A 12,594-nucleotide genomic window follows, 5' to 3' on the forward strand; every position below is an offset into this window, starting at 1 on the left:
TTTTGAATGATAATTATTTTATTTTTTGGGGTGTCGGGTTAAGAATTTATCCACCTTTTTTTCTACCGTGAGTATCGTAGAAGTAAACTATACGATTTATGGGTTCCATTGAGGTATGGGCGACGGGCTGGCAACCTAGTGATAGTGTCATTGCAATATTAATAAATAATAAATAAATAAATATATAGGACATTCTTACACAAATTGACCGAGTCCCACGGTAAGCTCAAGAAAGCTTGTGTTGTGGGTACTCGAACAACGATATTACTATAATTATAATATACAAATACTTCTACTATGGGTGCTAAGCGACGATATACATACTTAAATAGATAAATACATACTTAATACACATTAAAAAATATCCATGACTCAGGAACAAATATCTGTGCTCATCACACAAATAAATGCCCTTACCGGGATTCGAACCCGGGACCGCGGCGCAGCAGGCAGGGTCACTACCGACTGCGCCAGACCGGTCGTCAAATAATAAATAAATAGGACATTCTTACACAGATTGACCGAGTCTCAAGAAAGCTTGTGTTGTGGGTACTCGGACGACGATATAGTTATATAATATACAAATATTTATACACATAGAAAACATCCATGACTCAGGAACAAATATCTGTGCTCATCACACAAATAAATGTCCTTACCGGGATTCCCAAGACCGCGGCTCAGCAGGCAGGGTCACTACCGACTGAGCCCGACCGGTCGTCGTTAAAAATTCGTTAAAATTACATCTTCCGTCAAACCTTTAATCGTCATGAATGGCACTCAAACTTGAGCAGTTTTATGTGAACTGCTTAAATACCTGCTTATAGTGCCCGATACAGGCGCGCTGCAACCCGACTGCAAAGTATTTTTTTTACGGGGTAAGAGGCAAACGAGCAGACAAGTCGCATGATGGTAAGCGAAGCGAAGCCGCCCATGGACACCCGAAACAGCAGAAGTGTTGGAGGTACGTTGCCGGCCTTTAAGATGGGTGTACGCTCTTTTCTTGAAAGTTTGAAGGTCGTATCGGTCCGAAAATACCGCAGCGTAGGCGACAACTCATTCTGTACAAAGCTAGCGTACAATTTTCATAGTTACAGTTTCATTGCAATGTGGCTCTAAAACAATATGGATGACGATTACATAAAAAAAATGGCATTCTGTTTAGTATTAGTACGTCAGTTAGATTAGATCGTCCAAAAATACTGAACACGTATTTTTCGCTTTTTCTAATTAATGAAAAAATACAAAGATATATAGCATCAAAGTTCCGGAGTGGGGGCTTGTGACGTCACTTCTAATTTAAGTAAAATTGACCCTGGGCGTGACGTCACGCGAAACTTCAACGCACTGTACCATCGTCATTTTTGGTTTACGAGCAAAAAGGAAAAACACGTGTCTAATATTCTTTGATATTCTAATTAAATAAATAAATAAATATTGGGGGACACCTTACACAGATCAATCTAGCCCCAAACTAAGCAAAGCTTTGGTGCTAGGCGGCGATTATACATACTTATATAGATAAATACATACTTATATACATAGAAAACATCCATGACCCAGGAACAAATATCTGTGTTCAACACACAAATAAATGCCCTTACCGGGATTCGAACCCGGGACCGCGGCTTAGCAGGCAGGGTCACCACGCGCTAGGCCAGACCGGTCGTCAAATTGACGGACTAATTAGTTTTTTTTAGTCGTCTCGCCTATTATCCGTCAGGATTTTTGACATTATTTTCTTCTTTCAGGGGTATCAGCCGACGGCGGGGGCTGGGAGCCTCTCGGGCAGCCTTACTTCGACAACAGCACAAAGCGGGAATCCACCGCCGCGGTCGGACAGCCCGCGTACCTGCACTGCCGAGTGAGGAACCTGGCGGATAGAGCGGTGAGTTAGCATTTCTTCTTACTAGAGTATCAGTCGATAGAATAGGCGTATCGGATAGTATTAATATCGCGCGGGCAGTACCCAGACAGCAGCACAAAGAAGCGACAAGCCACCTGGCGCAGGCGGACAGCCTGACATACTTGCTCCGACTGTGGTATCAGTCGATGGGATAGTGGGATTCATTTAGTTAATTAGTTATATCGCTAGAGCACTTTAGCACTACTTAAACAACACCTTCCAGTTACACAGTCTGCACTGAAGGTAACTAGGTAGAAGACTAAGCAGTGATTTAAAAGTAAATTAATTGGTTCATTAGACTTATTTTGACAAACTGTAACTGTACTTAAACTTTAAGTGTAACTGAAGAGGGGAGGATATCAAAGGTGTATTAGTATAGACAGTGCACGATCTAAGTACTACCCTTATCCTCAAGAATCGAAAAGGTAATCACGTCACGGTCAATATGTCTAATTTATTTATTTATTATTCAAATAAGTTACACAGCATAACAGTAAAACCAACACTGTGAAACTAAAAAATAAAAACAATACGTATAGCACATAAATAGTAAAAAACAGATTAAAAAAAGACAAAACAAAACAATGTTCTATTTAGGCGACGACGTAACAGCGTGGCTCCGTTGCGTTGTCTGACACGGCGTAGGGTTTGGCAGGTTGCCCCTGAACCGCCGAAACACGACGTCTTTCGGCCAGAAGAAACTACCCTGGAAGAAACGGCTCTAATGAAACTAACCGCGAACACCTACTAACCCCGCGAAACTAAACACCTAGAATTCAAAATTAATTGGGTTATTAGAAAACGAAACCCTGCCACTGAGGGCGCCACTGAACGAAAGATGGCCTCCTAATGCGTAGCCATTACGTAAAGCGGTTAACAGACGGTTTCAGGTCGACTAAGATGAGAGAATAAATAACACAAACCAACATTTTTAACCCTTATATTTATGAGTGTCTTAAGAGTGATTTATAAGTGTTGGAGGAAAGTTTTGAGGATTATCTGTGCAGTGTTTTTCACATATAAATCTAACGCAAACTCTTGCCCCTTATTCATAAACATTCACTAAATGTATCAAGCCGATAAAGTTCGTTTATCCTTTTCTAACGTATTGGTGTGATAGAAAGGGACAAACGAACTTTATCGGCTTGATAACTTTAGTGAACCTTTGCAATGCTATGTCATCATCCTCCTTGCATTATCCGGACATTCACCACCGGCTCATGGCAGCCTGGATTCCGCTTTGACAACTAGTCCCACGATTTGGCAGGCACTAGATTTTACGAAAGCGACTGCCATCTGACCTTCCAATCCGAAGGGTAACCAAGCCTTATTGGAATTAGTCCGGTTTCCTCACGATGTTATCTTTCACCGAAAAGCAACTGGCCAAATTGATAACAAATTGATTTTCCGCACTAACTTCCGAAAAACTCATTGGTACGAGCCGGGGTTCGAATCCGCGACCTCCGGATAGAAAGTCACGCTCTTACCGCTAGGCCACCAGCGCTCTCGGTAAAATCTAATTATAATAAAATAAATAAGTCTTCACAAATGCTAATTTACATCAAAGAAACTACTAGCTATCGCCGCAATTTCAAAATTTTATTCTTTAAACAATGTTCGTAAACAAAGCTATTTTACGCCATGTACCGCGTAAAAGTCGTCACATGGTTGATTTACGCTGCAAGTCAAGCAATCGCGCGTAAACGCCCTTCTGTGTGAACGCTTCAGTAAGTTGCCATATGTTTGATAACTCGGTTCACAACTCTCGATAGAAATACACACAAACTAGTCTTTGATATTGGAATCTATTTTCAGCCTCTGTAATACAAAGCCGCGTTTTTTATTACAAGCTTTTATTTAACTTGCCTTGTTATTAGTAATTATGTTAGTTTGGGTCAAAACGTAGAAGCTTTTGACCCACTTCCCGGTTTCGGATGGATCTGAAAGTTTGCACACATAATTATGTAAATCACGTGACAATGAAATAATGGTATCATGGAGATGATCTGATGATTGAGCAGAAAGGTGGTCATAGGAACTCTATTATGAAACGTCGTATCCCCATCGAGTAAGGGGTTTTTAGAAACGCCTCGAAAGCAGCAGATGACTGATGAAAGAAAGATACAGTCGGCGATAAAAGCTTGTTCCAAAAATTTACAAATTCATCTGCACAAAACAAAGAAATGTAATAAAAATTATACGCTTGTTAGTTTCTTAGGCAAACAATTGTGTATAACAACTTTTATTTAGAATGTCGAACAGAAATCCATACTACTATTATAAATGGGGAAGTATGTGCCTGTTTGTTTGTCCGTCTTTCATGGCAAAACGTAGCGACGAATTGACGTGATTTTTAAGTTGAGATAGTAGAAGGGATGGAGAGTAACATAGGCTACATTTTGTCTCTTTCTAACGCGAGCAAAAACTAGTATAAAATAAGTAGTGAACGAATTAACCGTGAAGTAACTCTTACATTTTTACCTCAGTCTACGTCGTCACAAACATTTACCTACGTGCGTAGCCGAATGGCAGAAACGCTCACAAAACGCTCGTAGATATCTATCTCTATCGCTCTTGCATATTAGCGCGACAGAGCCAGACTATCTTTCGCGGCGTATCATTTTCGTTTCGCGTCGCAGAAATGCCATTCGGATACGGCACCAGAACAGAAAATGAACATTGATATTCCATGATTCATACTCGTATTTACACACCTACATTGAAATGGGAAGATGAAAATATTTGCGATAAAATAAATAGGAAGGAAATGTTAATTAAAACATGTCATTCAATCCTCATACCAACAGGAAATCACAGTTTCGAGGCCGTCCAATCAGAAAGGAAAACGATTTATTAATACATACCTACTTATACACTTTGTGTAATGTGGGCCCTATTTAGCCGTGTTCCTTTGAAAGCGCTACTATTAAGCAGCAATAAGTAATCTTATCTGGCAACGGCCAGATACAGTGACGACAGATGGACCATACGAACTGGAAAGTGGCCTGGGCCACTGGGCTCAAGAGGCAGAGGCCGTCCACGTGGGAGATGGTCGGACGAATTAGTGGCAACGGCAGGTCCAAAATGGACAGAGACAGCTCAAGACAGAGAGGAGTGGAATTCCTTGGGGGAGGCTTTTACCCGAAAGGGGCCCACATATTTATTTTAAGTTAATTTTTTTTTCTCTTATTGTAAATTATTTCTCATTTATGTTTTAAGTATGTGTGGAACAAATAAAGCTTTTTTTATTTATTTATTATTTTATTTTAAGTAATCTTAACGCTAATTGCTTATATTATACCGAAATTTCACGTTCCACTGACCGAAATCGGTCCAAAATACATTCGATTAACGTGTGTCGAGAATTCGACATACTTGAGCGTCTAGCCAAGCGTACAATCTCTTCGCTTCGTGGCAAACGATACGCAATGAGGAGGCACACTGACAATAATTTATCCCGCCAGGCGGTGCCTGTGCAAGTGTCTAGGCATGTCACTGACATTCATATGTGAGAGAGAAAAAACATATCATCTTCTCGCATCACGTATGAAATTCTTTATCTGTGCATTGGACTAATAGGGTAGCGCCATCTGTCATAACCTTTGAGTGTGCCTCCTCATTTGGTCAATGCGACAGAGCAATATAGGTACCTACTTCTTTAGAGAGAAAACTACGAAACTACCTATACAAAGCGCCAGCAATAGGCTACTTGACCCTTTTTTAATGTCTGTCTATCGTAATCAGGCGAAAACAACACAGTCATGTTAATCTATAGATTATATGTGCATCAGGTCATTATATTCGAAAACAACATTTTCTGACTTTTAAGTATGAGGCATAAAGTTCATTATGTCAGTGATTTTTTTTTTGACATGAAGTTAGTTCGAATTTGATGACGTCACTACATCGCTGACAGAGTTTTCGGTGGCCAAAATAAAACAACACACACCTTTTTAATCGAAAATACGTAGTCATCATACACTTTTAATACCCAAAATCTATAATATTAGTTTTTTATGTCAAATATCAATCAATCAATCAAAATATTTATTCGTAATAAACTTAAAACTACACAATATGCAAAAAAAACAGTATTACTAAAACTACAAATGTACAAGGGATTGATAAGTTTATCACGAAAAGGTCCCGTCTCAGCATAATGCTGACCCGGAGGTCAGCGCTGATCTTCCGACGAGACCATTTGTGAGACCACGAACGCAGCCGCACGACACAGCCCCATCGCAATTCGAACGCATCCTTATTGAAGCGATCAACGCCATCGTGTCTACTATCTATGGCAACTATCATTGCGTCATCAAATACTATAGAAGACAATAATTTTATTGTGTCTAGTCTTACTAGACCTATTGCTAGCTATCTCTATCGCTCTTCTGTACTGTCGGTCTAGCTGAATGACAATGATCGACACGTAGTCGGGCTCTGTCGCGCCAATATGGATGACCGATAGGGACAGATAGCTACGAAACAGGGGTTCCCTCTATTTGGCATAACTTTAATTGTCCGAAACGATTTTCGCATAACAGACTTCGCATAATCGATTTTCGCCGAATGTTAATTTGGCAGAAAACTTATTTGTCATAATCGAAAATAATACGAATAACACATTGTCCGAAAATAAGTTCGCATAATTCTGTTTACGCCGATTGTTTTTATGAATAAAATTAATTCGCATAATTGTATTTGGCATATTTCTTAAAATCAGAATATCCACCCATACTAAATGCTGTTAAGAGAGTCGGTTTGGTTAGGTTAGAACTGCGACCTCACAAATAAAACATTTTGTCAAGAATTTCGGTTAGGTTAGGTTAGAACTGCAACATTAATATAGTAGTATTACCTATGATAAAAATTCTGCGTAGTAAATTTCCACTAAACCATGTTATGCAGAAATAATTTATGCATAAAAACCATTCGGCGAATAACCTTTATGCATGAAATATATTCGGACAAACAAAAATATGCCTAGACAAATTATGCGTAATTATACTATGCCATAACAGATTATGCGAAAGGTGAATTATGCCAATATAGATTATGCCAAAAATAATTCTCGATTGTAAAATTATGCCAAAACAAGGGGAACCACGAAACAGATATTATCGGAAGCTTCTGTGCATTTGCTACGTACCCTGACGCAACAGAGCCAGACTGCCTTTATCGTCATCTATCTTCAAAGAACACCATTTCAGCTAAGTTTGGGGGTCGACGACCGGTCTGGCTCAGTCGGTAGTGACCCTGCCTGCTAAGCCGCGGTCCTGGGTTCGAATCCCGGTAAGGGCATTTATTTGTGTGATGAGCACAGATATTTGTTCCTGAGTCATGGATGTTTTCTATGTATTAATTATGTATTTATCTATTTAAGTATGTATATCGTCGCCAAGCACCCATAGTACAAGACCCCATCGTCGCAGACGTAACCTTCATATAGTTTCTCTCCTTTATAATATACTGTTTAACCCTTCAACTCCTCGCTATCTCAAAGACCGCTTTAGTTTTGTTCAATCTATCAGATCTTCCCGAAATTATCTTCTTAAAGTCCCGTCATCTTCTTCTAAATTCTTCAACGATTCCTTTACTTTCCAGGCAGTTCGGTTGTGGAACTCATTACCTATTGACATAAGGCATGCTAAGTCTCTTCACATTTTTAAAAGTCAAGTAAAAGAGCATTATTTATCTATTCCATAATACAATATTTATTGATGGTCCTGTTTCATTTTCCTTTATCGCTATTGGCCGCATTGTTTTTGATCTATGTACATTCGTAGCTGTGTTGTTATAGTATTTATATATGTACGGTATATTTAGGTTTATTTTAATTCCTATTTATGAATATGAATATGAATATGTATGTTTATTAGTATTAAGATTATTTGACGTTTTCTATCACTCACTGCATCACCTACTCAAATCAGTTGTTTTTTGTGTCTTGTCTCCACTACCCAAAGGTTGTCTGGAAGAGATCGCTCTTTAGCGATAAGACCGCCTGTTGTCTACCATAGTTAATTAAAGTTATGTGATGTAATCTTGTTATATTGGTGAACAATAAAGAATATTTGTATTGTATTGTATTGTACAAGCTTTGCTTAGTTTCGGGCTAAGTTGATCTGTGTAAGGTCTCCAATATTTATTTATTTTTTATTTATTTATTTAGTTAGCTGAAGTGAAATTCCATCGACGTGCACACGTGAAAAGGCAAGGCAATCTGGTTCTGTCAAGTGAAAGCGAGAGCGATAGCTAGAGTAAACGCTTACGAAACGTAAGCGATTGTGGCGTTGGTTAGTTCCCTGGAGTTCACTGTTCCGCAGTTGGCAAACGTTTGGCATATACCCCGGAGTTATATTGGATGTGCTAGGAATTATTGGTATGGCTGGATTCTGGATGTTTGATTTAGACGAGTAAACTTCAGAGTGCTCTGTTAGTTAAGCGGTAGAAATTTCGGGCGAAACACAAGTGGAGCAATCTTCTACTGGGTAATTCAATTTATTTATACAATTGTGTTTTTAACAAATATATTTTTATACTACGTCAGTAGCAAAGAAGCATGCGGTCCGCCGGTTACCGTAACCACGCCTGCAACTCAAGGAGTGTCACATGTGCGTTGCCAACCCATTAGAAAATTGTACACTCGTTTTTGTTGTGTTAATTACACAGAAAAAAGGAGCGTACTTAAGTTCTAAGGAGGGTTCGGGTTGCCGACGACTCAAATGACAATAGCACAGTATAATAAAGAGTACTATCTAATAGACTGAACAAATTAGTTCCGTATGTAGGTCCTTCCGTCACTAGCACACCGCACCCTCGTTGAGCTCTGGCAGCCTTACTCTGGATGGTTTGAGGCCACGGGGGTCGCTGAAGATAGGAAGGCATGGCGCGAGCTTTTGAAGGCCCTTTTCACCTCTGGGGTACCTTCGGACTGCAACAATAACAACAAACAATGCTTATTGTTACAGATAATAAAAGAAATACCAATACAGTAATCTAAAACGGATTAAAGAGGCAATGTATTTGATTCAAACAAAGTGTACCTAGTAATCAATCAACCGTCAATCAAATCATTCTCGATTCAATTATCCAAAAAGGGGAATCACGGGCGTGGAATATCAAAAGATATTTGATATTTTATGTTATTCGGTTTCCTAGTAAGTATTATTAGCTATAGGTAGCTAATTAATAAGGGTATGTCGTCCCCTTACTGCAAATACCGACTATGTGCAAAAAAGTGATTTTGAGATAATGCGATTTTAATGTTTGAAGGTACGATTTCTTATGAAAACATGAAAAAAATTACTATTTTTATACAGCATTCTACAGCCCGTATTGTCTTGTTTAATACTTAATCGTAAAAATTATCCAGGCTGTGTTTGATTGCCGATAAAACTACGATTAAAAAAAAAATAGTAGCAAACTTAGTTGGTTTTTCCTGTAGAAATAAAAATGTGTATATTTCTTTTATTAATACATATAAAGCAGTGTTTCCCTTTGATTAAGCTTTGCTTTTCATACACTTTACTAATGATTTGCAAAAAAAGAAAAAATATACAAAAGTTTTGAACTTATTTCAAAATATATTAAATATTCTCAATGACATAGGCGGTTTTAGCTGCAGGAAGTATAGCTGCTCTAATTTTATGTTACAAAACTTCACTTATCATTGTTAATTAAAGTGGTACATTTGTAATAAAAAGTTTTTTAACATTACTAACCATTAATAATACTTTATTTGAGGTTTTGAAGGATTATTCTCAAAAAAAAAATTTTGAAAAAAATCCTCTTCAACCGGTTTTAGGAGATTTTTCACAAAATACTTTAACCGATTTCAGTAAAATTTAACAAGAAGTAACGCAATAGCATTCTCTTGAAATCACAAAAAGAATTTTACAAATCGGTTAATGCGTTTTTGGGTAATAGCATAATATGCATAGGTACTTACTACATACTAGTTCACTGTCTCAGCAATCCGAAGTCCGCCATAATTTATGTTCAAAATTTCACTATCTACACTGTTACATTTAATATAGGTTAATAATTTTTGTACGCGCAATAACCTGAAGTAATAGTTTATTTTCTAGTAATCATTTACGCCAAAGTCACTAAAATGTAGGCGTAGATGAAGTAATAAGTAAGAAAAAGTAATGTGTAACGGTAATTACATAGGTTTCTGGGGCGATTTAAAGCAATCATGTTTGCAATATTCTTACGCCCCCAGTTACACGCAGTGTTTTTCATCACACTTGCAATAAAAAGATAAAAAGTATTTATGGTAGTCCAAAATACAAATTTAAACACTCCCTTGGGAAAAAGTTTTTCTTTTACTCCTGATACGCCTGCGTGCGATTGCACACTTACTGCGCAAGAGTGATAAAAAGTTATTAAACAACATCTTCATCGCTGGTGGAATTCGATACAAACACATCCGTAACACGGCTGACAATGCTAGACTAACTAGGTATTAAGTGATTGGAAGCACTCATGGTACTATTTAGTTATGATACCTTTGTCAAAACGTCTGCATAAGTCCATTTTCTTGAACGCAGAGATAGCTAGTTATTTATCGAGCTTTAGACTGAGATAGAAATATGGTATGATACGTTACGAGGTTTGAGGTGGTTCTACTGAACTGGAGTTCAATTTGTGGCATTGATTTCCTTGCCTTGTGCTACATCCAGATCTCGACATGAACTTAACCGCCTTCTGAATTTCTTATAAAACTACGTCCATTAGCGACGCGTCGAATCGGATTCACCGTTCATTGTAAATGTATGCAGGGCTCAATTCGACGCTCACTTGGTAAGGCGTTAAAAATAGATGCTAGATGTCACTGTATGGGAATCAACAGCGATGAAGATGACGTTTAATAACTTTATCACTATTTTATTAATAATAAGAATATCATCTACCTACGTCTACAATACAGTGACTTTGGCGCAGTGAATTTAGTTTCGTAGGCCAATTCCACTTCGAGTTGTTAAAACAACGATACATGTTATGCGATTACTCACAGACGTCTGAACCGATTTGTATTATTTATCGTAATTCAAAGGTTAATTTAAGGTTATTTGCCAACCAGCTTAGGTTACCAAATTAAAATTAGTATGAAATAACCTTGCACCAATGCAAACCTCAAGATTTTATCGATAAAATGCAACTCTCTCGTCCGTTTTCGAAAAACTAAGAGAGCATTTACCAGTCGGTGAAGTGGCAAAAAAGATTTGATTTAAATGTAACACTGTAATTAGTAACGGTCATCGAAGTTATGAAACATAAAATTACACTAAATTCGATTCCTTCAGCTTAAACCGTTTGTGTTAGTGTATTTTTAACCGATTTAAAAAAAAACGGAGGAGGTTCTCAACGCACTTTTTGCTAATCACGAAAACATCATATGAAAAACGAAGCTTAATTTAAGACAAACAATGGGTTACATGTATAAAGAAGAGAAATATGCAAACATTTATTTCTACAGGAAAAACCAACTAAGTAGGTATTCGACTGTTTCATTAAATCGTATTTGATCGTCACGACAAAGTAATAAACAAAAAAATATAGGTTTTAAAACGCCATACACATAACGTACATTTTTTCATGTTTTCATATAAAACGTGCCTTCAAACTTTAAAACCGCATTATCACAAAATCGCCTATTTACACATAGTCGGTATTTGCAGTAATAGACTTATCCTTTCCTTCGTCACATCACATACAAAACCAATTATAGTCCCTATACAACTTTTTGGTAGTATGACATTGCTGATGTTTGTAAACAAACATCTTCTGGAAAAACATCTTAAAGACATTTGGTGTATTTAGCCTGGCTTAAAATAAATAATTTTGTTGATAGTTTTATTTGCAAAAATCAAATATGTACACATTAAACTTTTTTGTAGAACATAAGATGGCTACTTTAACAAAATATTTAAATGCAAAAAAACACTATACACCATTAAAATGTTCTACTTGGCGGATAAAGCATAAAAGTTTATATTAAATATTCATATCACATTCTGGCAGTTTATAATGCAAAAAATTGACCATTAAGTAACTTTATGCGACAGCTATCTTTTGAATGCAGCGTCGTATCAATACATGGGTTTTAACATATTGTAGTCCTTGAAAACCTTATTCTATATGTGCTAAAAACTCGATTTCGTCAAAAAGTCACTTAGTCGGTATTTGCATTAATGGGACGATGTGGTCCTATTCTAAAATCAAATCAAATCCGAAGTACGAAATTACGAAAAACATAACATCGAAAATCAAGATTGTAATGTGCGAAATACCTAAAGATGTATGTCGTACTACACTTTCAATCGAACAATCATATTTTCGAAAGTCAATAGTCCTTTGATTAAAATGTTTATATCAATATCAATACTTTGACAGACAATACTTTTAAATACACTAGCTTTTGCACGCGTTAGAAAGAGACAAAAAGTAGCCTATGTCACTCTCCATCCCTTCCACTTCAAAAATCACGTCAATTCGTCGCTCCGTTTGGCCGTGAAAGACGGACAAACAAACAGACACACACACTTTCCCATTTATAATATATAAGTATAAGTATGGATAAGTAAGTACATACATGAACTCACGCCTGTATCCCGAAAAGCGGGAAGCAAAGTACTTGACAACATTTCATACAATATTTCGAAAAAATCATTCCTAAAAAA

The 12,594-nt window shown here is 37.3% G+C and overlaps 1 protein-coding gene across 1 annotated transcript in view; it reads left to right on the top strand.

The window, feature by feature from the left end:
- LOC125233863 (hemicentin-2-like) overlaps positions 1-12,594 on the top strand; it is an 89,774-nt gene that overhangs the window by 19,264 nt on the left and 57,916 nt on the right. The window contains exon 2 of the mRNA XM_048140005.1: positions 1,752-1,888. Within this exon, the coding sequence (XP_047995962.1) occupies positions 1,752-1,888 (137 nt within the window). The remainder of the gene's footprint in view (positions 1-1,751; positions 1,889-12,594) is intronic.

The sequence above is a fragment of the Leguminivora glycinivorella genome, chromosome 15 (assembly GCF_023078275.1).
Source record: "Leguminivora glycinivorella isolate SPB_JAAS2020 chromosome 15, LegGlyc_1.1, whole genome shotgun sequence".
NCBI classification, from domain to species: Eukaryota; Metazoa; Arthropoda; class Insecta; order Lepidoptera; family Tortricidae; genus Leguminivora; species Leguminivora glycinivorella.